The following is a 27,002-nucleotide window of genomic DNA, read 5'->3' as shown; positions in this document are numbered from 1 at the left end:
GGACAGGACGAGACGAGACGTGGCATGTAATAAGTAAACAGAAGAAAGAAAGTAACGAGTCATTGTCGAAACGTTTATCAACTAATTGGGTGATTAGTAATCCGTTCATTTAATTTCTGGAATCGAATATATTTCGAGTTGATCGTGGTAAGGAAAAATTCCAAGATGTCGTCGCGTGACGAAATTTTGACAGATTTTCAGGTATTTTGAAAATGTAGCAATTTTTTTTACATCGTCATAGTAAGTCGTGTTTTATTATAGGCATGCACTGGTATCGATGACGTTGAAGTGGCAATTCTTCATTTAACTGAGAATAATTGGGATTTACTAGTAAGTTAATTAAAACTAAATTCTAAATTCGATGGCCAGTCGTTCGATTGGCTGTCCGTCCAAACGATGATATGTCGAGTAATTAATTGGTAATCAAATTTAGATATGCAAATATGAAATTGTAATTTTTAGCGATTTGCGTAACATTATATTTACAAATTAAATGGTTTGTCTTTGTATAACTTCCAGAGCGCCGTCAACAAAGTCTTACCACAAGATACTCAAACGTTACCCTCTGAACGAAGTTTTCCAGTCTTTCCATCCGTTCCAGTGAATAGATTTCGAGGATTCTTAGATATGGATCATGTAAATTTCTTAATTTCAATTAATTTCTCAACATTACAATTTGCATTATCTCATATTTTTTGTTCAATTTGTTCACAGGATTCTTCAGGGTTAGACACAATTGATATCGACGAAGCTGACGACGCAGTACTGGTCCCTCCTCCGCGAAATCCTAGTAACGGAGTCATTCGTCACAGTAGTCAAGCTTCAAGCGCTACTACTACGAGTGTTAAACAAAATAGTTCCTCATCGACATCCTCAAAAACAGCAGAAACACCCTTCTTTGTCAAAGAGGAAAAACCCCGTAGTAGTTCTTCGTCAAACTCTCGTGCTAAAGTTACTCTGAGCAGCGATTTTATGAAATCTGGCCCCAGTGGGTCCAAAAAAGGTGCAGGCAGTAGAGAGATTACATTTAACGTGCGGTTAGACACCACAGGGGCTGCGCTGACGGCGAAGCTCGCTGAGTGCGAGACGGTCGACACGTTGAAAACGCTCATTCATGCTCAGTAAGCGAATCATTGCAAGCGATTTATATGTATTTGCATTTTTTATTAATGTGGAAATTTAATTGAGGTATTAATTTCTACTAGATTCGAAATCCCTCCTTGTCAGCAAAAACTAAAAGGATGGCCAAAATGTCCATCTGACGGTGCAAAGTTGGGCTCTTTGGGTCTTCCTGACGAAATAAACTTGTCTCTTTTCACAAACGGTCCAGCCATGGACTTTACAGGGGCTGGGACTAGCAGCAGTAGCAATAGTGTCGGGTATAAAAATTGGAATTATTATGATTTTGATTACTAATTAGGTTTAGAGAGCTGATTTTATTAATTTTATTAAACAGAAAAACTGAAGATAAATATTCACTCGTAATAAACGATGAAACAAAGAACGAGACGCTTGCGATTGACTTTCCTGGTTCGACAACGGTCCGTAGCGTAAAAGAGGACATGTCCCACGTAAGTGATACTCCAGTCCGGTTCCAAGTTTGGACGGGATGGCCAACTGGAACTACTGACACCATGGTAAGGTTCTAACTTTTAATTGTAAGTTAAAGTATCCTTAGCATCAACTTATTTTGTTAACATGGTGTATTCTTTTCTAAATTAGACACTAAGTGCATGCGGGCTGGATAAACCTCGTCATACTTTATCTTTTCGAAAACAAGTTTCTGCTGCCAGTTCTTCTGCCGATCTTAGTAAAAGGGTACGTGGTTCTTGAAAGAAGAAATTGTAAAAATAAAGTGAACATTTAAATTCATTATTCAAGATGATGGAGCTTGGTGATGGCTCGGAGACGTCGTCAGACGTGGAAGACCTTACAGAGTCGTATCCATTAGAGGAGGATTTCTACAGTCAAGAAGTCAGCACAACACCACAACGATTTCTTAGTAAGCCAGGATTAGCTTGACAATTAGTTACAATGTGAATGGAGCAAGGTTTGATCACAATTTCACAAATCGTAGTTCCGGACAATGCACCAGACGAAGCTGTAGGATCGATCCAGTTTGCTGACAACTTTTTCGCTCGATACGGTTCTTGTCATCCAATGTTTTTCCACGGAACGCTAGAAGATGCTGTGAAAGAAGCGTGTTTTCAGCCAGCCAAAAATGTAACAATTTTAAACAATACTAGAGTTAATTATTGCAATGTTTATAGAATCTAATATTCTTGCTGTCATGATTTTATAGAGAAAGTTATTGGCAATCTATTTGCACCATGATGGATCCGTCGTTTCCAATGTATTTTGCCAACATATCCTGTGTAACGAGTCTGTCGTGTCGTATTTAACGGGGAATTATGTCATTTGGGGGTGGGACGTTACCAACGAATCGAATCGGCAGTTGTGAGTATTTATTAATTTAAAATGTTATCTAATAATAATAATATTTGAGGATTATTTATTTTAAGCATATTTTTCATATAATTATTAGGCTCTTGGCTGCTGCGAACAAGAACTTTGGAGCTCCTGGAGTGAGTGCAATTCGCAGTATAGAACGTGAAAGGTATCCTGTGATAATTGTGGTATCCCGTGTCCGAGCTACGACAGAAATCAGCAATGTGATTTATAGTAAGCAAATATAATTCTATGCCAACGTATGCGTATATTTCTGTATGAAATACTTTTGAACACATTTAAAAATAAAGCGTGTTTTTAATCACTTTATAGGTCCGAACGCGGCCACCGTAGATGAATTAATGGGCAATTTGATGAATACTTCGGAAATGTATCAAACTCAGAGACAAACCGACATTCGCGACGAAGATGAGCGCGAGGCGAGAGAGCGAGTAAAACGTGAACAAGATGAAGCTTACGAATTGTCATTGATCGCTGATCGTGCCAAAGATGAGGCCAAGCGCGCAATGGAAGAACAAAAGCTGACGGAGGAAATGAAAGTCCAAGAAGCTGCTGAACAAGCCAAGGTGCGTATTTGCATACAGGCATTACTATAAAATCAATACGTAATGCAATGACTTACACCATAATATTTTTATAGATGCTTCGTGATCAAATTGCTACTACTCTGCCCCCAGAGCCAGACACCAGCTGCACTGATCCCGTCTGCTCTTTAAAATGCCGACTTCCTGGCGGAAAAATTATTTCGAGAAGATTTCTCCAATCTACAACTTTGAATGTTCTGTTTGACTTCTTGTTCACCCAAGGGTTTTCACCGGACGAGTATCGATTTTTGACAACGTACCCAAAACGTGATGTGAGTCCGCATATATATCATCACTCAGACCAATTCGTACCTTGGAATTATATTTAATTTGTGTTTTCATGTATATAGCTAGCTGATTTGGTCGCGACCACCACGATGAATGGCATCTTTAGTCCTCAAGATACTCTTATTGTGGAATTACGATGACCGTCGATAAATTATTAGTAGCCGTATTATACTTTTTGCAATGTAATATTCGATGATCTTTTTAGTTTCTCCGCCACTCAGCTAGTAAGGTATTTATGAAGTTTGGTCTTTGTACAACAATGTAAAATATGTAACAATTTAAAAAACTGAGAAAATGTACCCGTCAAATCTGACAATTCTCCTCCTCGCCTGTCTCAGTTATCGTCTTATTATTGAACCGCATTGAATTTTATTCATAGTCTAGTTAGTTCTCAGGTCAAAGTTAGTTTATCGTTACGTTAATTTCGCGTACAAAAAGACGATATTTGGCAATGTCAGTTAATTACATATTTAAGAGGAGTATTTACAAAGTTGTAAATTTCAGATTTGAATGTGAATTGGTTGTATGCATTATCTTATCACTCACATAAGATCAAATTTGTTTTGTTTTTGGGGGAACTTTGAGAAACCTCATGACAGACCCCAGATAAACTTTTCAGCTTCCTCTTGGCTCTTGACGTAGCAAAGATAAGAAATTTGAGGATTACAACTTCAAGTGTTTTTTATGATTTTAAGTGGGCAATTTTGATAAGGTCTACCTTCTCACATGATGTTGGTTAATTAGTTACATATGAATTTATTGTTCTTACTTGCGCACATACTCAGCGATTGGGCACGGCATGTAATTTATGACAACAACATATATAGAAGAAACGTAAATAGCGTAGTTAAGTAGTATAGTTAATTAATTAGTTCCGTTTTACAGTACATCTGCAATGAGACTTATTATTCGAGAACTTATCGAGTCCTCATCTGCTGTATATTTAGTAAGATTTCATATTCAAAGTTTTAAATCGTAAAAGTTAATTGGATCGAAGAAGCCCCTTCAATGAATTCTGTAAAACAAGAAAATTTAAATAAATAAAGCAAGCAAATAACGAGATTGACTAGTCAAGGACAATTTTATTCCTCCAATAATAATAATTACACAGGTAAATTAAGAGTACATGCATAGACGTGATCTCATAATTAATCATTATCTAACACATAAGAGGAAGAGTCGATGATTAGCTGTGTTATAGCTGTAGATAAATATTATGTATCGCCACCTTTGTTGTTAAGAGTAATTTCAGGTTGATTGTTGAAGTCATTTTACAAAATCTTTGATCGTCATCAGTTATTACTCTTCGTCTTTGGGAAGTTCTTCAATTTTACCCATGACGGAAATGTCACCTTCCGTGTCCTCCTTATTGTTCTGCCCGTCGTTGTCCGCTTCGGCTGAAATAGCAATACCAAATTTTGGTCAGCATTTAAATGCAATGAGAAATATCTTGCTCAATTCATTTTAATTTGATTATTTAGTAATTCTGTGTTGTACTTTAGTCTAATTAGTGGATAAATTCAAAAACCAATTAACAATTTTGTCTACTAATTAATTGTAAGAGGTGCCTATTTATAATATTGAGTTGTACTGTTATATTTGGTTTCCTGTTATTTATTGCACTCATTTTCAGTAGTGTTCTATTGCCCTACCCGTTAAATATGTCGTAAGATCAACATCATCGCTGTCCTCGTCATTTTTGAAACCTGTGACGTAGTTATCAAAACGTTACCCAAATTGAACCTCTACAACTAGGTGGACGAGTATTGGTACATACAAACTTTCACCGTAGAAAAGTTGTGTGTATGTATGAAATTGTATGCATTTTTACCTTTCTTTATGTCTTCGTACTCCTTATGACTAGTCGAGGCAGGCGTTTTCCTCGCGTTGCTGAGCCCCTTTTCTGCCTTTATTGCCTGTACAATTCATAATAAGTCAAATTAAGTCATAAAATCTCTAATCATCTTTCACTCGCATAGAATCCAGTAATCATGTATTAGTCTTATTATCAATCTAATAAAATATACCGTTACAGATAAAAGGAGCAGTATTTCTAGTGATAAGTACAGGCAAGTAGGACAGGACTTGTAAATAGTAGTGATTTAGTCAGTAATTTAGTAGTGAAAGTGGAGTCGTCTCGATTGGTGTTACTTTCTCCATCATTTTACTCACTCGCTACGATTTAGTGTTTGAAATGATTAGCTGTTTTTTTTGCAGATTTTTTTTTGGACGAGGATGATTTTGTTATTCTTGTAAGATTTCTCGATCAGATTCCACACATCATGCAGTCTTTTTTAGTGGAATAGTACGTATGACTTGCCGTTTTGTTTTTATTCTTCCCTTTGTCATCATACGAGAGGGAGGAGGCATCCGTAATCTCGTCGGGGGCACCTCCCCCACCAGAAATCACTGAAAGGGTTACCTTCCCAGATAGGATTATTGGCGCCGTGTTATTCTCATAGTCATCGCCATAATCTCCCCCTTCCATTTCCACCTGGGAGTCTGAGACCATTAGTTGCTGTCCCGCCATGGGGAGTGGTCCCTCTAGAAAAATGGAGGGGATATCCTCCGGAGGAGATGGCGCCCGGTGGGGCACGGGAGGCGTCGCCATTCGGAAGGTGGGCGTTGGCGTTCGATCGTCCCACTTTTCGCCAGACTCCATCTCCGCCGTTTCTTCGATCCCGAGGACTGAGAGGATTTCTCGGTGTTGTTGAGATTGTGGGGAGGAGGCCTGTTTAGCCAACGCGATTGCAGCAGCCGCACTCTGTTGTATAATATGCGAGGATAGTTGTTGGGCAAAGAGGATAAGTTCAGGGGGGACAAGAACGGGGGTGTGGTTGGTGGTTGACTCATTGGTGGTGGTGGTGGTGGATGGGCTGAGGTGTTGGTTCTGTTGTAGAGGGGTGGCAACATGGACAACATGACATACAGACAAGGAGTGAGACAAGCAAGAGAAAGAAAGGATACGTATAAGAATTGTAGAATGACAGACTTTCTCTTTTCTTAGAAAGTGATAAACTCGAGGTAATATGAGACGGATTTAATTCCTATTTCAGAGAAAGTTTGTCATTAAGATGTATGTGTTTTATAGTTTAAATACACATGCAATTGTAAATATTGTATGACCAGTTTCGGTTTACAGAATGGTTAGCTAAAATGTGTGGAGAAAGCGGGGGGAAAATAATAATAACGGTACAAGAGACAATTTGTAAATAAAATATGGAGAAGAATACTACACTGACATGTAACACCAATTTAACGACATAACTAGAAGGACAGAGACAGAATAGTAAAGTAAAAAAAACAAGAACGTTAACAACAGGACATTATAAATACAGCGACAAATAAGCACACTTATTTGGGACTACATTTTTACAACACGCTGAACTAATTTACATACCTAAATGCATAGTAAATAAGGTCTTATTCGACTCACATGTTTCGACTTTTTCGAACCGCCGTGTCTCGGCGGCGTTGGGGGTCGTACGGGTTCCTCTTCTTCCTCCTCCTCCTCCTCAACTTCTTCTTCCTCTTCGTCATCCTCCACTTCCGGTTTCTTGGCCTCCGGAAGTTGGAACGTCACCTCTTTCTCTGCACTGGGATGTCGTTTCACGGAAGATTTTCGTTCCGGCTCCAACTTTGCTTTCTCTTCGGATTTTTTATTTTCCTCCTTAATTGAGCCTTTGGGTTGTTCTAAGTCCACCTGGGTTAGCATTACATGGGGTCTCATTTTCCGAAACTCTCCTCTTTCCTTCGTGTATATTTTTATGTAATGTGTTAGTGTATCGTGTCTAGTGTGAGTGTGTGGTGGACGGTAAAGTATTTGTAATGATGAGAGTTAATTTCTGGGGGGAATTGATCCAAATTTAATCCAAATTCCTGATGACGGGCTAAACTAACCTCTTTTTCCGGCTTAGACGAAGAACGAGACTCTTCATTCTTTTGTGATATCTTTGTTAATTCATCAGTCTCAATTTTCGACGCTTGCTGTCCCAACGCGGACACTTGGTCAAGAATTCCTTGCACAGCTTTCACAACTAGAGCCAAATAATGCCATACCGTTTTCATACCATGTCATTGATGATAACATATTTATGAAAATATGTATGAATAATTTTTTTTACGAAATTAAACACAAAAAGCGTCACTTTAAGTTGTTAGTCACAATTTGAACATGAATCAAATAGAGAGAATCAAATACTTATACATAACAGTGAAAGAGTTAGTATAGGAAAAAAATAAGGCGAATACAATGATGGAAAAAATTGGCGTTTTTGGCCCTAGTCCTGATAAGCGCAGGGTGCATATATATTTATTTATATATATTATCGCATTCGGGTACAAGAATCGATGAGCATTCAGAAAATTAAAAAATTACGGTCCCCACAATACATACATTTCTTTTCAGATTTCACAAGAAACCATGCAAAATCATTTACAAAAGGGGTTCACATTCCTCACTTTTCAAGAAAATCAGGGGATTTCTTTACATTCGCCACCCATCGTGTAAGGTGTGTTGATCTCGAACTCATCATCTCATTTCATGGCATATTTAATGTGTGATAAGGTGTCAAGTAATTTTTAAGTAAGGATAGATCAGTTAAGAGGGACACACAACATACCCCCTGAGCTTTAAGGACTTTGGCCAACATAGCGAGGCGATCGGATCCCATGGACGTGATCATGCGTTCCATCGCCAGTTGCGTCTCTTCTAACTGCCTTCGCAACGAGTCGATCTCTACCTCGCCTACATTATTCGTTTTCAACGAGGACAGTTCCAACATTTTTATCTTTAACAGAATTCCCCTCTCCACAGAGTTCTCCACTAAAAAGCCCTGCTCACATTCGGCTAGAAAGTTTGAAAAATTTAAAAAGAAAATAACGAAAGGAAACAGGCAGAAATAGAAAAATTATACCGATTTTTTATATAAAAAAACACACGAAGAAGAAACAGGCATGAAAATTATCTAATATACTAAACTGCAACTAAATATTTAATAAAGAGAAAGTGTATGGAAAATCATTCCAAAAAATTGCATATCACGCATCTACCTACGAAGAAAGTGGACCAAATATTCAATAATTCTGCCAATATTTTACTTACTGGCATCTCGATCTCGAGCTCCTGTCCCCCATTAGTGGTAGTAGCACACACGGAAAAAAACAGAAAAAACAGACAACGTGTTAGTACATGTGAAAAAGAAGATGAGAAATTCTGACCAGGATGAGATTCTTGTGAGCAAACGTCCTCTTTCCTACTACTTTCACCAGCTGCGGGGATTGACACGTTATTATCAGATACGCCCGGCTTGGTGAGGAGGACATCTTGCGTGACGACTTGTGCGGGGGATGATGCATCACCTGTAATTTCATTCGGTTTAGCAGACCGATTGCTGTCCGGTTTCGTGGTGGTAGTTGTTGTAAGCACACTTTGAGAAGGGGTTAATTCGTTTTTTAAGCTGGTGGTAACAAGGGTGGACTCTGTAGCCTTGTCGGAAATAAGAGGAGGGAAATCATCCGGTCCAGTTTCGGATTGTTGCTCGACTAGGGGTTCGGTTTTAGTAGCGAGAAGTGTGGAGGATTTCAAGGGGTTTGTGCAAGATTCGAGCGTTATGGGTGGAACGGAGAGGGGATGAACTTCCGGGATGAATTCTATCTCGGATTTGGAGTCACGTGGTGGGGAGGATTTTACACTTTGGAGGAAGGAATACATGGCAGCGATTTCGGCGTCGTCGGGTTCAACTAGTTCGAAATCTAGGGATGAATCTGGTTCGTTTTCGAGTAAAGTTTGGGGATTGTGAGGGGTAGAATTTGACTCTAATAAATCTGTAATTTGTGGTGACGCTGATGCCGCAATATTCTCGGAAATTATTGTTTGATCTTGTTGCTCTGAATTGAAAACTTCAACCAGGTTGGGAGATGTTAAATTTTCCTCCTGTTTCTCCTCGGAGGTAGTATTGCTTGTTAGGATTGCCATCAACTCAGGTGGCCGGGATTGGATTACTTGCTCTGCTTGATCGATAACTTGGTCGATTATTGACGCAATGTGATCTCTTTCCGAGTCTAAGATGTTTGTGTCATCGGCTTTCTCTAAAATTTCAGTTTTCTGATCTGGTAGGTCGACTTTCTCCGAAATTTCAATTTTCTGATCTGGTAGGTCGACTTTCTCCAAAATTTCAGTTTTCTGATCTGGTAGGTCGACTTTCTCCAAAATTTCAATTTTCTGATCTGGTAGGTCGACTTTCTCCGAAATTTCAATTTTCTGATCTGGTAGGTCGACTTTCTCCAAAATTTCAGTTTTCTGATCTGGTAGGTCGACTTTCTCCAAAATTTCAATTTTCTGATCTGGTAGGTCGACTTTCTCCGAAATTTCAATTTTCTGATCTGGTAGGTCGACTTTCTCCAAAATTTCAATTTTCTGATCTGGTAGGTCGACTTTCTCCAAAATTTCAATTTTCTGATCTGGTAGGTCGACTTTCTCCGAAATTTCAATTTTCTGATCTGGTAGGTCGACTTTCTCCAAAATTTCAATTTTCTGATCTGGTAGGTCGACTTTCTCCAAAATTTCAGTTTTCTGATCTGGTAGGTCGACTTTCTCCAAAATTTCAATTTTCTGATCTGGTAGGTCGACTTTCTCCAAAATTTCAATTTTCTGATCTGGTAGGTCGACTTTCTCCGAAATTTCAATTTTCTGATCTGGTAGGTCGACTTTCTCCAAAATTTCAGTTTTCTGATCTGGTAGGTCGACTTTCTCCAAAATTTCAATTTTCTGATCTGGTAGGTCGACTTTCTCCGAAATTTCAATTTTCTGATCTGGTAGGTCGACTTTCTCCAAAATTTCAATTTTCTGATCTGGTAGGTCGACTTTCTCCAAAATTTCAATTTTCTGATCTGGTAGGTCGGCTTTCTCCGAAATTTCAATTTTCTGATCTGGTAGGTCGACTTTCTCCAAAATTTCAATTTTCTGATCTGGTAGGTCGACTTTCTCCAAAATTTCAATTTTCTGATCTGGTAGGTCGACTTTCTCCGAAATTTCAATTTTCTGATCTGGTAGGTCGACTTTCTCCAAAATTTCAGTTTTCTGATCTGGTAGGTCGACTTTCTCCAAAATTTCAATTTTCTGATCTGGTAGGTCGACTTTCTCCGAAATTTCAATTTTCTGATCTGGTAGGTCGACTTTCTCCAAAATTTCAATTTTCTGATCTGGTAGGTCGACTTTCTCCAAAATTTCAATTTTCTGATCTGGTAGGTCGGCTTTCTCCAAAATTTCAATTTTCTGATCTGGTAGGTCGGCTTTCTCCAAAATTTCAATTTTCTGATCTGGTTGGTCGACTTTCTCCAAAACCTCAATTTTCTGATCTTGTAGCGAATCGTGGGGGAAAGCAGTTGGAGCTATTTCGTCCACGGGTTTGTTAGTCTCGTTACTTATTAACAATATTGAGGTATTACTGTCTGGAGAAAGTTGTGCTGATTGTGTGCCAAGAAGCATTTCTGTCAAATTGACGCTGTCTTGGAGAGGTTTTTGTGATGGTGGTGTGACTATTCCTACGTGATCTAGAATGGCTGACTCGATACTATTTTGCGGTGTTAGTGGTACTTCTGCTGACGCTAAAGTTTTATCTTTGACAACCACTTTTTCTACCTGCTCTTTCCCCCTACTTTCTCCACCTTCTACTTTCTCCACCATAATCTCACTCTCCTTGACGGTAATGACAGAATCATTGGAATCCATCGACCTATCTCCTGCTGGCTTTTCTAATTCCTCGACCGCCGTTATTTCAACGCCAGAGCCCAAATTCTTTAAGAATGCCTTCTTCTGCCTGCTCATGCTATTGGTCGCTTCGTCATCCACCAGGGTAACGTAACCTCCCAAGGTGTCTACTACCGTCCCACTCGCCACGACGGACCCCTCTTCCACCGGGCTGATTTCTAACCCCGATTTTTTTTGGTTGGCCAATATCGGCTCAGAATTTTTTCGACCTTCGTCGATTAGCGTGATGAGAGGAGTGGACAACGGGGAGTCGTTGCTGCTCATGGAACTGGCCGAATTTTTAGTCTCAAGGCTACCTACTTTCTTTCGTTTTGTGCGTTTTGGTGGGATTGGAGGTTGATCTAATGGTGGTTCTAATTTAGGTGTGGAAGAAAGTATCGTGGTTTTGGCCTCGTTTAAAATTCTCTTAGCTAAAGCTTCTGCATATTCTAGGACTTCTTGAGAAATGGATGATTTCCAAATTTCTGGTGTAATCTTTTTTGTGACGGGTTTCTCTTCTTTTATTAGATTAGTAGAAATTGTGATGTTACTCTTGTCAGGTTCGACAGGCAAATCAGTTAAAGGCACATCCTGATTATTTTGATTAGTAATTTCTTGGTTAGTGACACAACTTGTGTCAACTACTTGTTCTACGCCTGTTAATTGGTTTTGATTCGAATCATTAGCAGTAACAGTACTTGTGGCATCGGCCAAAATGCGGTTAGCCAAGGATCCAGCATACTCGACAAGTTGCGGGGAAGGTGGAGTAGCACTGATGACGGGTGAAAGTTCGTCGTCAATTTTGTCCTCTTGTTGTCCATCGTGTCGGGAAGCGTCTAATTTTCCAGTTGGGCAAGAAACATGTTCAAAATCAGCGTCGGAAATTTCTATCGTTTCATCAAAAAATAGAGCAGCGGATGTTAGCTGTTCTGGCGTTAGTCGTTCATCGCTAGGGTTTTGGGGAGGGTTATCAACGAAAAAGTCTGTCTTATCGTCGCCAGGAGTAGTAGTGGTAGTCGTTTTATTATCGTCATGCTCAATTATCGTTGCAACCTCAGGTATTTTTTGCGGCTCTACAAAAATTTCTGACGCCACAGGCGGCGTGGACGGAGTGGGTGGTTGCACGGTCAAGGTTGGAGGTACGGCTTTTTTCGTTGCGGCTAAAATCATCGTATCTTGTTCCATAGATGATGACGAGGGCTCGTAAGAAGACGACGTGGTAGTTTCATTCGGCGACCAAGAATCAGTATTGTGAATTTCACTCTTCTCGTCGTCGCCATCATCATCTTTGGAATAATCTTCTTCTTGGGAAACTGTTTCACGTTCTGGATATGATTGATTGTGAGTATAAGTATAGAAAAAATAGGAGATGGAGCTTTGTTTAAGAAAATCAGGTATCGCAATTTTTTACAGGTTTTACGAGTTATTTGGTGATTTTGGTTTGGCGAAAAAAACATAAAATTGCGAAACTAGGGTGGGCACTTTCACTCTCTCTGAATTAAGTACAACTATATATTTTTTTTACGAAGGGTAAATAATTTAAGTATGAGTCGTTCGTTACTTTTGGGCCGTGGTGATTGAAAAAAGGAAGCTCAAAATGATACTACATAAATAACGGTTACATTTTTTACGGTTACAAATCTAGCGTGTTTTATGAGTAAATATAAAGCTGAGGTTTTCTGCTGTATTTGCTGAATTTTACGAGAATTCAGCCGAAGTTGTGATCGAAGAAATTAGGAGAATGGTATTATTACTATTATGAGATGATTTTTTACCTAGTCGACCCTTGAAAGTGTCGCTTTTTCCTGCAGCAGCACCTGCCGAAGCCTTCCTCCTATTTGCATCCTCCTTCTGCTTGTAGTCGTCTACGACCTTCTTCGACCGTTCGGATCCGTTGGGGTATGCATCCTCGGAGGAGGAGTAGGCTCCATACTTCCGGTGGTCTGGGTCAATCAGATCTTTTAGGATGGGTTGAGGTTTCACGGGAGGAGAAATCTCGTCAGCCGGCTTTTTAAAGAGGATCTGTGTCCGAAAACCATTAAAGTAAAGGCATGACTTTCACTTGTATAAACTAGTGAAAGTGGGTATTTTATTCGTTTATTTAGTATGATCAGTCACGAAAGCAGAAAATACCAGCAGATTTAGTCACGATCTAAATGTATTTTGCTAATCTAACCAAGTTTGTTGTACTACAATACAATAAATTAGTAGAAATCACCCTAAGATTTCGAAACTTATTCCAACTTACGCAGAGACACGAATACACATAGTCGCAAGTCACATTGACCATGAAATACCAGGAAACGAGCTAGTATAGAAAGTAAGGAAAGTAGAATAACATAAAGAAGATAAGTACAGAATGCTAATAAAAGAATTGCACATGTGTACATATGTAAATATGTATGTATGCAAAAAATAGAGTAACGCAGATATAAGTCAGAACAACATTCATGAAAATTGGGATAAGACTTGTGTGATAAAATTACCTTCATTAAGGTGTAGACAAAGAAGCAAATTATCCCAAAAGTATACATCGGCATAACAATTCCCATCGTGCCTGACCCCTTTGGAGTATTTGGGACGTGTGCGGCTTGAGCCTAAATAATTAAAATATGTCGCGAATTAAGTCGATTTGTTGTATCACATTGTGAGTTCATGTAAATAGTAAACATTTACCATCGGTGGTCGCATTCCTGGAACAGGTCCGGGCTTTAATAAGGAGACAATCCATTAATTAATTAATTAGGATAATGAGCGACTTGTATGAAAATAATTGTTACCCTTGCTTCCCTATCGATCGTTCTCCTCGGAACACGAGGTGACGGAATAGCTTGACCTTTCTCTCGTAAGGCTGGATGCATTAGTTCGGGACGTAAGTGTCGCTCAGGTCGCATATGACCTAGGCAAAATTGTAGGAAGTTAGCAATTGCGGATCTTTGTCTTTTGTGCTATTAATAATTCCCCGTCTTGTTGGGAGCACGGTTTAAAACACAAATTTTAGTGGTTTAGTTATTTCTCTTGGTTTTAATGATTATGAACAACAATCGCCATTAAATTCCTGACACGTTGTTAGCAAAAATGGCCATTTAGTTGAGTTACGAATTATTTTTTAAACATGATTATTGACATTTTTCGTTATCAAGCCGCGTTTCCGCCACATCCTAATTCTTTGGAGTTCTTACTGGGCGAGCTAAACGGCCCCTTGGTCATCCTCGCGAGCCCAATTTCCTCCACGACGTCCACCCCGTAGCTAATTTTTAGACAGTGGGACGTATTAAAGGACCGGATCTGGTTGAGCGACTTTTTGTATTCTTTCGTCATGGCGGCGTTCTCCTTGAGAAGGAGCAGCACGTCGACGCCACACTGCTTCAAGATCTCATTGCGACACAGATTCGCCGCCGGTTTAGAGATCTCGATCTTTTTTCCAGGTTGACCGGAATCCAGAGGAGGAGGTAGTTTGCTATCTCGACGAAGTATGTTGCCACATATTTCTGTCATTAAGTGGTACGCGTTCGTGTCTTTTTCTGACATAACGTCGCAGCAGACTACAGATTCGTACATGGCACAGAGTAAAAAAATAACATGGTCAAAAAATCAAAATAATAACTTGTTCATAATTAATAATAGATTCGAGGTGGTTAGTAGTTTATTAAAGCAACATATCACATTTTTTTAATACGATGACCTTCCTGTTACAAATGTACACACCCGTGTCGCATTAATTTATTTATTAATGGCATGATTGACGGCACGGGCTGCAGATTAATTGTGTAAATTTAACCTATTTGCCATCCCTGAATTTTAATTGAGTTTCGCACATAATTTTTGAGCTCTACACGCCATATTTTAAATGCATCTCATCAAACTTTAGTCGCATAAACCGACAGGAAGTTGTGGGAGGATAATATTCATTGCGTATCCGTGAAATTGTGATATTCACGATGATGAGTTAACACTGCGACGATGAGCAAAAAGCTATCGAGATATTCAGGGCAGTAGGGATTATGCAGTCATGGAGGACAAACGTGTATATAAAAGTCTGAGTTTTTGCAACTGTTGTAAAGTCATGCAGTTTGAGAAGAAGAAAGTCAGTCAGAAGCTAAATTTAGATGAGTCGGCTCCAACCACGCTGAAGTTTAGAGGTATTTGTGACCACGGCAAGCCAAGTCACTAACTCACCAAGATCTCGTTGGATATGATGATGAAAATGATGTTGAAAATCAGTGCCATGAAAACTTACTAGTACCACCAACACACTTTTTTTCGTATATGAATTTATCCCAATTCGCCAGTGTAAGTAAATACACAGCTTTTAACTACTTACTTACTCCCTTTCAAAAATAAAATTTACGGATTTTCTTCCTTTATCAATCGCCGGCGTGGCGTGATTGATCTAAACGTCGAACGAAATATGCACATGTTTCCCCACACTTTGGTGTCAATCATTGCACCAAAAGATAAATAAACGTGTGGTCCATTATTAGACAAATGTGCATTTTTGAAAATATTATTTGACCTTAAATCAACCTTTAAAACGCTTTTAAATCCCGATTTCCGTGTTATTTACAAGTTTAGCACTCACACATATGTGAACATACTTACATGTCAATGGTTTAAAGCAGTAAATAATTTTTCTCATAAATTACCTTCATCCCCCGAGTCGCCGATAAGCGAGGCTGTAAACATAGGGTAGAAAATTCTCGGCCACAAGACGGCGAAACATCCCACAACCACGGCGAGTACAAAAATCGTCTTGCCACGACTGAAGCCATTGTGACCTCCCACGGCGACCCCCGTTGCCCCAGAGGAAGGCATTTTTAAGAATAATTTATATATAAAAACACATTCACACCGTCAACCGCTAAATCACATTCACTTTTTGACTAAAAAAAACTCCAACTTTCTCCTCAGTTATGTCCGCAAAAAAAACATTTAGAAATAAATAAAATATTTCAATAAAATACAATAACTTTTATCTCGCACACAATAAATACCGTTCTGCTAAACTGTGGCGATAATGGAGACGATCATGTACAGGGTCTAGTTCTACTGCGGTATTATTGCACAACAAAATCGTGGACTAAAGTTCGTATCGTTTGGGGGACTCTCATCCAAGAGTAAAAGTCTTATCATCTTTTGGCACCCAATCCACTACTTGGCCAAAGCAAAACTTATTTTGAATCTGGGTTTGTTAAAGTTGAGCAAGGCCGATATTTTTCACATGCGGATGAAGAATGGCTAGATTTTAGCGTGAGAAGAAGTAGGAGAAGATCATCTCCTCCCCGATAACTGCTCCTGATAACTGTACATTAGCACAATAAGCTTCTTTAGTCAAGAAGAAGGAAAAGAAAGGCTAAAGGATCTTCCTCCTTCTCCTCGTCGTCCCGTGCCCACCACCTTTCTACTTCTCACGATATCGCTCCAAACCATTATATTTTTCGTGTACATGGCATGTAAAATGGTGACACATGACGTTACAGCAGCAGCTTCTTGGATGAGATGAGTTTCTTCTATACCTACACACCGAGAAAGAAACTCGGAATCTACCCGGTATTCGGAGAACCGAATCCTACTCCTCCGACCGAATTCGAGGTTTATACTGCAATAATTCCGCAAAGTGGAAAAGATGACATGACAGGCGTCACTTTAAATTCATGAGAAACTTCAAACTGTAGAATCATAATAACGGACATCATTTATTCAAAAGATTGGCACAAATGACATTCGTAACAAACAAGGGTGTGATAACCATAAATTGCATTATCACACCACTATCACAAGTATAAATTAAGTATGAATATATGTAACAACACTGAACAAGGGGGGCAAGAACACATGTAAAGTTTGTAAAGTTGCAAGTTATATACATAATTTGTAAGTAAAATGAAGGAGTAACAGTCACATATTTACAGTAAGTGGTATGTAAATGGGTACTTGAATTTGTGGCGTATAAAAGTAATACTTTGTGTAACAATATAAGGTCAAAAAATGCGCAGCGCTCTAAAAAAAAGTATTCGACACCCGTTTCGTCTCGTTTCTCATGTATGTACATAATTTCATTCGGTACTAAGTGTAAAGGTAAATCCTTATTTATTCTCCTTGGATGACCTTTGATCTCACTCTCTGCTCAAGTCAAACACCGCCGCCCCATTGACATGACCTTGCCCTTGACCTGACGGTGGGGGTGGTGGTGGCAAATTCTCATCTTGCCCCTCTTTATTATTCTGCTCCTCACTCTCGTCGGATATCGATGAGTTGTCATCATCAGCGATTGAGAATACAATTTTTACGTCGTTTTTATCTTCTTTTGCTCTCATGTAAGCTGCACATTTCGTAAAAAAAATAAACACAGTTTAGAACATGATCGTGTGATGAGTTGACATTTATCAATTGATTGATTGATGAAATTATATATTACGCATACACTCAAGTGCTGCTTCAAGCTGCTGATCGTTTGAGCAACATTTGTACGGAATTTTGTTGAGTTCCAGAACACTGGTGAATATCCGAACCTATATAACATTTAAATATTTATGTAAGTAATGAATATGCAAATCATAGTGTGGTGTGGTGCTACTGGTGAGCATTATTTATTTTCAAGTATCTTACCACGGATGGTTTCACCTGGTACAGGATGAGTTCATGTTTCTTGTCATTAAATATTTTGAACAGGTCACGCACACCCTGCGTTTAAAAAGTTTTGTTTAGCCCATGTTTTTTCCCGAGAACGAATGATAACTTGTCAAAGTATTACCTGAGCCGCAGTGTAATCAGCGAATTGAATATGTTGGCAATCAATAACCAGCGGAATGCTTCCCTTCGCCCAAACCGTGCCAGACTTCATCATGATGTACCTGTTTTTGGGGAGAAAAAATGTACCAATGTTGATAAGTGGAGGGGGTAAAGTTAGGTAAATTATTAATTCAGCAGTAAGGATATGCATCACTTTGTTACCTCGTGTAATCCATGGAGGGGAAGGTGAGTGAGCGATCAAGGTCCAGTAAGATGAACTCGATTCCGGAGGATGTCTGAAATGTAATCAATAAAAGAACGTGATAAGTAAATCCAGGATAATAAAAGTGCACAGGTGGGGAAAAATGGAACTCAAGGTGAGATAAAAAATGCAAAAACTCATGATATTTAGGTATCATTCACTAAATCAATTCAGTAATTTCTGCTAATCGTAAGCTCATTTGTTGACAAAAAGTTTGCATGTATGCATAAAATGGAATACATTACATACTTTCGAGTGGTTTTTGCAATAATGACAATGGATTTCGTGAGTTGTGATAAGCGCTTACCTGACCCCTCTTGACTCGGATTCCAGGTCGGGCTGCCCAATAGAGGAGGAAAATAACACTGATGATGAATCCCACCAAGACGCCAAATTGTAATCCGACCAGGAGGCTGACGGCAAAGGTGGCAAACCAAGGAAGAAGGTCCATTTCTTGAGACACAGAATGCAAATTTATTACCAAAATGTTTACTAATTATCATTAGTTTTATAACTCACTTTTGCTCTTCCACATTGGGTACAAGATTTCTAAATCGATGGTAAAAATAACTGCGCAACAAATGACTGCAGCGAGGGCAGCTTTAGGGATAAAGTAGAACCATGGAGTGAGAAATTGCAATGCGACCATGACCAAGACGCCAGTTATAAGTCCACCTGTACCAATAATCGGGTATTAAATTACAGTTATGGTTTAATTGTCAAAGCTCATTTAGTTAATTAATTACCCATCGGAGTCGCCACACCGCTCGCCTTGTTGACCACTGTTCTTGAGAACGACCCCGTGATTGGCATATTGCTCAAGAAACTTCCCAAAATGTTTGATATTCCGATCGAGATCATTTCCTAGAAGCAAAATTAACAAAAAGTTTCACTTTGTTGCTGTTTTCTCGCGTATGAAAAAGTGCATTGTCTCACTTGGGAAGCATCAACTCGTCCCGATCCAGCATACAACCTGGCAATGGTGACATGCTCCATCAAAGCCAACAGTGGCAACACAATGATTGCAGAACTATCCTGTTTAAGAAGATCCATGAAAGTGAAAGTCTCCCATTCCGGGCTAATTTCAGTGACGGGAGTGGTCCCATTTCCGGAAAAGGAGAATGGGGGCAACTAAAATGGTGAAATATCAGTATTATTTTTTGAATAATTCCCACCACATGCTACAAATCCCATTTATTTACAATTACATACCTGTAACGGGGGAAGACCTCCTTCAACATTGCCTATTAATAATAAATAATTTGTAATTAGCAGAATTTCAGGTTACGTCGTCATCATCAATCATTGTCATCCATTCATTAGATTGACCGACAGACAGACAGAGAGTGACATTACATGCATGCATACTCTGTGAACTTTACGGCATAATAAATAAATGACTTAATTCAAGTGCTATGTAAAACAACGTAATTCCACATACCAACAAAGGCAACGATTCCTTCGTCACCAACCCATGCAAAAATCCCAGTGCAAACCACAATGACAATCACACTCCTGGAGGTAGCAACCACCTGGAATATTTTATATATGTGAATATGTATTTCATAATATTGCATATGCCAAATATCAAGCCGATAGCGTATGTTTTAGTATTTTACCCATAAGAACTTATCAAACGCGCTGGAACACTGGGCCGCACATTTACAGATAGATTGTAATTTCTAAAGTGGGTAATAAAAAAATCATCGTAATTATAGTTATGTCATATTACTCAACCATAAAACAGAGATGAGACGATGCATAAGACATTAATCCCACCACGCCTCCCACTCAATCATAAAAGAGATGCTCAAGTTGTTTAACCAAATTGCTCAACCACATGTAGATAAGGTTATTGCAATTTGCAAAAAAGGTAGCAAATAACAAAGTCATTAAAGGCGCAGTAAATGATCCTACTTGTAAAAAATCTTTATCTACACTTATCCACTTTATAGTGCTTACCCTCAAAACGAGCAGGACAATCGTGCAGACTAATGAAACCATCAAGTCGTTAACTTGGACATCGCCAATGTTCTTGATGACCCCTTTCGTCACGTCTAGAAACCCTTCAGCTGGGAATTTCAGGCCGAGGAGGGCTTTCACCTGGGTGAAACAGATCGTAATGGCAGCTGCGGATGTGAAGGCGGAAGTCACCTAATATTAATATTATTAATATTAATTAATATCTAAATAAATTTCTTAATTTCAGAAAAATTAGTTCATTTCTTACGGGAGTTGAGATGAAGTTCACTATGAACCCTATAATATATAACAATATGATAAATATATTCACTATGAAACCTGGATGGATTTAAAATTAATCCTGTTAAACTGACCGTAAAAAAAACAACATAAAACGCATAAGTTGTAAACTATGTGCATGCACAAATTTCGCAACTTATTGGTATCTACAGTACAATGATGTCATGCAAAAGGCACAAAAACAATAACAGATTAACAAGATTGGCATTTAGCATTTTGTAAAAAAACAACTTGTTGAACGATCAAACTTCACGAGGGGATTAATCCTCCATTGTATGATAACCCGTGAGCAGAGTAGGTATCATACATACCATACAAAGAGTTGATAAGTAAAAAAAATTGCTCCAAAAAATTGCTTCACTCACCCAATTGCAACAATCCCATGAGAAGTGTCATCACGCCGGTAATAAAACAAAGAAGAATGGCATACTCTGGAGGCTTATTTTGTGCATATGATAACTGTAATTACATAATTACAAATATTGTAATAATCCATAATGGCTTCGTTATGTATTATTTACAGCAGTAATAAAATTATTACCGTAATAATCGCCATGATAGCTGTCGGTCCGATGGTAATGGACTCCGTACTTCCGAACAAGATGTAGACGAAGCATCCAATAAAACCGGAATAAAGTCCGTACTGCGTACACAATTTCAAAATTTCAATCCACACAATTTTACAATTTGACATAAATTCCCACTCACCTGCGGAGGCAATCCTGCCACTGACGCCATCGCGAGCCCCTGTGGAATCAGCGTTAGTCCCACCGTCAACCCCGCGATGAAATCGGACACGAGTTTTGAAACGTTGTACGTCGGAAGCCATGAAAGGACGGGAAACTTTTTCGTAATATTTTTCTTCGTGAAAGTATTCTTTAGCCAGCTTGAGCAACAGCCTTCCTCCTCGCCGACGAACGGTTCTGGTGTGACGGCATAGTCCTCTAACGTCGTGTAGCTACCGTTCTTCTCGCCATTCTCCTTACCACCACTTCCACTCCCTGTAAGGTCTCCCTTGGTGGGAGGACTAAGTCTGCCTAGGAATGAAGGGCTGGATGGAGATCGCGACAGGGCGGACAAACTCGTGGAACTGTACGAGTGAAGGAGTTCAGTCTTCATCGTGGAGGAGGACGTCGACTAATTGGGAGTAGATGGGAAATTGAGACACAAAAAATGGTGCTAGTGTACCACCACGTTTGTTCACTTTCTCTCTGAAAATAAATTATTTAAATTAGAAAAGTGGTCAGGGACACACTTAGTTATTTGTATTTCCTCAACCTCCGATGGATTGATACTGTGTCGCTATTTGGGTACTAGCTGCTATTTTAAATACCATATTTTTCTCATCTTTCTTGATGTCATCAGCGTTATTTCCCTTCTAAAAGCATTGTTTGTACGTAAGAGAATTAAGAATTTCTTGGTAGTGATCAATGTGGATCTCTTTTAGCTGCCCCATATTGGCGTGGTGCCTTCAAAACAACGACCTACGCTTTTATTTCGGATGGTGATCACTGTGCAGCCACCAATCTCATGATATTTGCTACGAGAGAGAAGACGAGCTATGTAGGTATGCAGTACCAGTTGAATTCTATTTTATGGCGATTATGATGCCTTGCCTACATATTTATGTACATACACCTGCACGTACATATGTAGATACATTTGCACGCTTCATGTCCTTATCATCCTCGTGATAAAAGAATCGCACCTATTTGTCGCAGAGGAGCAAAAGTCGCAACTTGTTTATGAGCCGTTTCATCCAAATAATACCAGATTCGGGTGGAACAAGCCGGATAAATCTGCCCATAATGGAAAATTATCATCGAGACAGATACCCTTTTCGATTAAATAATGGACTTTTTTCCACGACTGTCTTGATTACGTACGTACATTCTCACAAATAAGTAAACAATACTCGCGAATTTGGAGTCATCATCATGGTGCATAAAAGGAGCACAAACAACTTATGGGATTTTGCGCTGCCTGTAATTATGTACGTAGGTAAAACTGGATGCATTAAATTAATATGTGATGTATTTAGTGGTCAGTGGTGGGCGAATATTTATATTGTTCGAGTGGCGAGATTAATGTGGACGTGATGATGACAGACTGGGGCTGGCTGGCTCATGGGGAAAAACTTGTTTGAACTTTATGTGGATCTTCTTTTTCTAGGTATTCGCGAATAGTGCAGAATTCTCAGGAGAGATGCACTTTTCTGATCGTGTGCAGTCAAAGATCTCCGCAGGTAGAGACATTAATCAAAAAAGATTTTGCAACTCTTTGCCAAAAAATTGACACTAATTGATTAAAGTGCACTACTAAATAACAACTTTTTGCGTCTAATTGCATTATTGGGAATGCCAAATTTCTTGCTTGATACGCAAAAAGTGCATAATAATGCAGATAATTTTACCTTATTCTTTTCTTCCCGAGAAAAAAAAAACAACGTGTCGTCTGGTCTGATTTTTCGGGAAATTTTTCCGATAAAATTACACAATCTCACGAACACTCTTGATTAAATTTTGTTAACTGGTATTACGCGTCGAGTCGGTTAGCTTGTGCGGTACCGAGTGCTGAGTACCATGGACTGGAAACTGATGGGCACCTAAATTTATAAGCTTTCAATCCTTCTTATCTGTCGCAAATCTCAATCTCCCCACCACCTCACCATTTTAATTTTTAACGAGTTAATAAGGATTCACTCAACGAGGCGACAATTATAATTACAAGTTGTACAATTATGTATGTGGGCATGTAGTACCAACGCACACACAAATATAATGCATTGACGTATGTATGTGTGTACATATGGGTAGCATAACAATATTAATTTCATGAAACACAAAATAACATCAAACACAATTATTCGCACATGATCAAACAAATGTTTAATGAAACTGTAAATATTGGCGAGATGAGATGCGATTTTGCCAAAGTGATTTTAATTATTGTTGATACACTTACTTGTTTTGGTGGCATATTTTCGTATAGAATTTCATACTACAAACATAATTGCATCATGGAATTCTTATCCAGTTACGTAATGGAATCTTTTTCTAGAAGTCGTTTAGAGTTTATTTATGTAGTTAAATAATCAATTAATATGTGAATTTGTATGAAACAATTAAACTTCGCAGAGTCAAGGTGCCTACGCCAAACTCGCAAATTAAATTCAGACTTTGAAAAAATACAAAATGAAATAAAAATACGACATAAAATTGTGCTATGTTGTGTTATCAGAGTATTATGAAAATAAATAAGGAAGTTATCCCAATAATTTTAATTTATTTCAATGTTTGTTCACAATTATGGAATTACTTCGGTCATAGACGTGATCTTGATATCGTCACAATCATGTCTCGTCTCAAGGCTGTTTCAGATTTTGACAAAATCATTAAAAAATATAGTTATGCATACTTTGGTCTGCTTAATATTCGCATGATATCGTTTTAAGTACGGCAAACTTTATCATCCACAATCTTTCCGAAATTGCTGAATAGTTATAAAACGACGACGACAAACGATTTGTGTCGTTTTACGTCCTGGTTTTAAATACCCTAATAAAATTAGAACTTATGGGAGTGATTCAATTATACGCAAATGAAAAATATACATCATTTTGCAGACTAAAAATTCACAAGAATTGCACACAAAAATGTCATTATTAGCAGAAAAAAATTATAAAATCGATCCCAACAACCCACATTGGACTAAAATTAGAATTTATTGCATCTGCAAAAAGTGTGCAGAAAGAGGAATGAAATGTACAAAGTCCAAGATCATAAATCTAAAAAAATAAAATGAAGTTTACAGCACCCAGTCAGTTCTTTGTATCCACAATAATCCACATATGTGCATGCTAAAAAATATGATAAGCAATTTTTTCTAAAACCAGTTTTCCAGTTTGTATAATGTTAATCCAGAGCCAATTTTACCCCACGCATCATTTCATTTTATTTATTAATCTCGTTAGTTTTGTTCTAGAATAAATACAATTTGTGTTTTTATGCTGCTTTTCCAGAGGTTTTAGACGAAACATTTCCGAATTTGGAATTTAATGCATATTAAATAAAGTACTTATGTAGCTCGGATTTTAGCATATCAGTTGCGGAGGTGTCAATTTAGGTTGTGCTGGGTTAACCATCTAGAATAAAATCGAAACAATTATTTAGTTAGCAATCTCCACCCAATTAAAGATTGGATTATTAACCGGCCAACAAAAACTGGAAATTGCTGGCTTATTACTGACTGGAACAATAAAATATTTTGCAGGTGAAAGTTCCAAGAATGGACGGCAATGAAACTGCATTTCCCCAACCTACCAAACTTCATATACCTATATACTCACACCATCACACCTTTTTTGTCCTTGCACCTGAATTTTAAGCAAATACATAAATAAAATTTGTGTGCATTGTGCAAAAGCTAAAGTAAACCCCACGCACATAAATAATTAAATGGCAAATAATAAATTTCATTATACAACAACACATTTGTATATGTATACCACTTATTGTACCACTATCCGAGCTAAAACTATGCGACGAGGTCAAAAAACATAAAGACCATGCGAAGTCGTCATGTCCAGCCCAAATTAAGGAATAACTTAATCCAATTGCCATATTTTAACAACTTTATTATTTCTTCGTCCAGAAAAAAACATGTTTGAAGGAAGATAAGAATTACAATTTGTATGCAAACGTTCCATGAATTCACATTGTGCTCATATTTTGAGTAACAGTATTATATAACAAAATACTCTCAAATTTAGACAATTTATCTCTGTCATAATATTCGAGTGCATGTATTTATACACTTGCATATTTAAACAATGTCACCTTGAATTTGTACTGAGAAATCAATTAGTTTGGATATCCCCAGTACAGAGATTAGCAGTGTATTGGGCAACGTAAAAGTATTTATCTGCCATCTCATCGTACAGCCAACTGCATTATCATGTGCATTGCATACCTGGCTGGAACAATTTGTCAATTTTATTAAATCCGGTATAAAACCAGTTCGAAAATTAAATGACGAAGCAATTGAACACATGTAGCTCCTGCTAATCGAATGTGCAGCACGTATGCGTAGCAGCAGCGTCGATGATTGATTGACAGGTAAAGTGAATTAATAATGTTATGCACAACAAGAAGTGGACAAGCAATTAAATAATTAATTAGTAGATGCTGATCAAAATGAGACGCATCATGGTTTATCAAACAATAACTGCTGATCATAAATTATCACGAGATGAACTTTCATTTTTATTACTAAGAAACAATTATATAAGCGTTTTAAAACAAATGCTTAACATTAACATTATTAAACTTTTTACTAATCAATCTCGGTCGGATCGTACATTTTTTTCTTATCCATCCTATTTCTAAGCAGGTCTTCCGACCCGTATGAAATGGTCAACGGGGGCAGCAGTGCGGCCGCAACGCAACGCCGCTCAAAATTTAGAAAGTTAAACGTCGCAAGGGCATGATCGGTGGGAAGGATTTCGAAATTGATCTTTTTCAGTTGGAGCGCTTTAATTGTTTCTTTTGGGATTTGTTTCCCAGCGTCGCCCACCCCGATGATCAAAACGTCCAGCTTTGGTTCTAGCAGGGTAAATAATGCGAGTGACTCTGGCGTTATCTGCGACGCGTTGCCAACGTCCCATGCGAGAACGGATTTCGGGAAGAGTGCCATAGGTCCGCGCACATTGAAACCATTGTTGAGCTTGAAGCCATTCTCATGATAACCGTCGACCATGAGAGGCGAGTCGATTTCGTGGTTTAGAATTGTTACTGTCGTTTTTCCATCGCCTTCATAGTTGGGTCGAGGTGCTGACTGACTAAAGGGCCGTGTGAGGGGTGGAGTTTGTAGGGAAATGATGGTTCTTCTGAATGAGGGGTGTGTTGCACTATATCGGAATCCAAATTTCGACGACATCAGGAGGGATTTTATCACGCTAGGCATTTTTTGACAATGGCTGATAATGCTAATTCAATGGGTTTGACATCTGGTTTCAATCTAAATGTACAAACATACCATATAATGATTTGTTCTATGATTATTTAAGTTTATTTACGTAATTTTAATTATTTACTTGTAACGTTTCGAAATTAGAATTGCCTCCCACTCCAAACTTTCAATTCCTAATGGAACTGAATAATTTCTTCGGAGAACTTTCACGATTAGAGAAAGTCAGCACTGCTAGTAGACAAATAAATATGAAATATATGTAATCAAGTATAAGTTAAGTTAAGGTGAATCTCTATATAATAGACTATTATCAATAGTACTCTTACCTGCTGTATTTAAAAATTGTGTCGCAATTGCTTATGTTTGAAGATGTCTGCATTAGTAAATTGTTTAACAATTAAATAAGCTAAACTAATATTTTGTTTTCTGGTGAAATGAGTGAGCATGGAATGGACTCGCGCGGAGAAAGTTGCTCAATTGCGTGTAAAATGCTTCTTGAATGCATATATATTTTCAGGATTTTTCTTTATTTCAATTTTACTTATAAAATTGTACACTTTGACGGGGACAAAAATTGTTTACGAATACATGCAGCTTGTGCAATATCTAAGCCAAATGCAAAATGAATTTAACATTAGTGTGTAAATTACAGGCACATTTGTAGCACTGGGGAAAGTATGAAAAG

At 38.3% G+C, this 27,002-nt stretch overlaps 4 protein-coding genes and 1 long non-coding RNA gene across 22 annotated transcripts; 2 read left to right on the top strand and 3 right to left on the bottom strand.

Moving 5' to 3' along the window:
- The first annotated feature begins 4 nt into the window (after positions 1-4).
- LOC110853551 (FAS-associated factor 1) lies at positions 5-4,403 on the top strand. The gene is made up of 14 exons (XM_022101837.2): positions 5-201; positions 262-330; positions 520-636; positions 715-1,121; positions 1,206-1,379; positions 1,457-1,637; positions 1,723-1,818; positions 1,882-2,002; positions 2,078-2,223; positions 2,303-2,457; positions 2,546-2,682; positions 2,782-3,035; positions 3,110-3,325; positions 3,404-4,403. The coding sequence occupies exons 1-14, from the start codon at positions 166-168 to the stop codon at positions 3,479-3,481; spliced, it is 2,187 nt and encodes a 728-aa protein (XP_021957529.1). The 5' UTR covers positions 5-165; the 3' UTR covers positions 3,482-4,403.
- LOC110853549 (titin) lies at positions 4,404-16,496 on the bottom strand. 16 transcript variants are annotated; one of them, XM_035854409.1, is made up of 16 exons: positions 15,738-16,492; positions 14,274-14,636; positions 13,872-13,990; positions 13,768-13,800; positions 13,578-13,688; positions 13,340-13,399; positions 12,867-13,113; positions 11,790-12,416; positions 8,562-8,702; positions 8,446-8,466; positions 7,964-8,190; positions 6,778-7,044; positions 5,662-6,231; positions 5,173-5,257; positions 4,994-5,047; positions 4,404-4,738 (listed from the first exon to the last, which is right to left on the bottom strand). In XM_035854409.1, exons 1-16 carry the CDS (start codon positions 15,904-15,906, stop codon positions 4,641-4,643), a joined length of 3,192 nt encoding a protein of 1,063 aa, XP_035710302.1. In that variant the 5' UTR covers positions 15,907-16,492; the 3' UTR covers positions 4,404-4,640. The 16 variants fall into 16 exon arrangements, with proteins under 16 accessions (XP_035710302.1, XP_035710307.1, XP_035710308.1 ...); XM_035854414.1 differs by having other exon boundaries at positions 7,964-8,088; XM_035854415.1 differs by having other exon boundaries at positions 5,662-6,105; positions 15,738-16,491.
- A 267-nt stretch (positions 16,497-16,763) lies between these two features.
- On the bottom strand, positions 16,764-22,941 carry LOC110853439 (sodium-independent sulfate anion transporter). 2 transcript variants are annotated; one of them, XM_022101706.2, is made up of 18 exons: positions 22,761-22,941; positions 21,056-21,558; positions 20,889-20,990; positions 20,713-20,806; positions 20,316-20,344; positions 20,048-20,239; positions 19,705-19,767; positions 19,527-19,617; positions 19,298-19,329; positions 19,022-19,216; positions 18,832-18,949; positions 18,605-18,760; positions 18,393-18,538; positions 18,046-18,119; positions 17,846-17,945; positions 17,701-17,775; positions 17,516-17,603; positions 16,764-17,413 (listed from the first exon to the last, which is right to left on the bottom strand). In XM_022101706.2, the coding sequence occupies exons 2-18, from the start codon at positions 21,464-21,466 to the stop codon at positions 17,208-17,210; spliced, it is 2,172 nt and encodes a 723-aa protein (XP_021957398.1). In that variant the 5' UTR covers positions 21,467-21,558; positions 22,761-22,941; the 3' UTR covers positions 16,764-17,207. The 2 variants fall into 2 exon arrangements, with proteins under 2 accessions (XP_021957398.1, XP_035710403.1); XM_035854510.1 differs by lacking the exon at positions 22,761-22,941 and adding an exon at positions 21,626-21,750.
- LOC118436416 lies at positions 21,566-22,767 on the top strand. 2 transcript variants are annotated; one of them, XR_004835435.1, is made up of 3 exons: positions 21,566-21,657; positions 21,795-21,914; positions 22,069-22,767. It is a non-coding gene; the product is annotated as an uncharacterized LOC118436416 (long non-coding RNA). The 2 variants fall into 2 exon arrangements; XR_004835434.1 differs by lacking the exon at positions 21,566-21,657 and having other exon boundaries at positions 21,800-21,914; positions 22,069-22,348; positions 22,520-22,767.
- Positions 22,942-25,587: 2,646 nt separating the features above from the next.
- LOC110852857 (NADH dehydrogenase [ubiquinone] 1 alpha subcomplex assembly factor 3) lies at positions 25,588-26,783 on the bottom strand. The gene is made up of 3 exons (XM_022100984.2): positions 26,644-26,783; positions 26,442-26,548; positions 25,588-26,365 (listed from the first exon to the last, which is right to left on the bottom strand). Exon 3 carries the CDS (start codon positions 26,309-26,311, stop codon positions 25,682-25,684), a length of 630 nt encoding a protein of 209 aa, XP_021956676.1. The 5' UTR covers positions 26,312-26,365; positions 26,442-26,548; positions 26,644-26,783; the 3' UTR covers positions 25,588-25,681.
- Between the last annotated feature and the right edge of the window lie 219 nt (positions 26,784-27,002).

This window comes from Folsomia candida, unplaced genomic scaffold (assembly GCF_002217175.1).
Source record: "Folsomia candida strain VU population unplaced genomic scaffold, ASM221717v1 Fcan01_Sc008, whole genome shotgun sequence".
NCBI classification, from domain to species: domain Eukaryota; kingdom Metazoa; phylum Arthropoda; class Collembola; order Entomobryomorpha; family Isotomidae; genus Folsomia; species Folsomia candida.
This window is presented reverse-complemented; position numbering and strand designations above follow the sequence as displayed.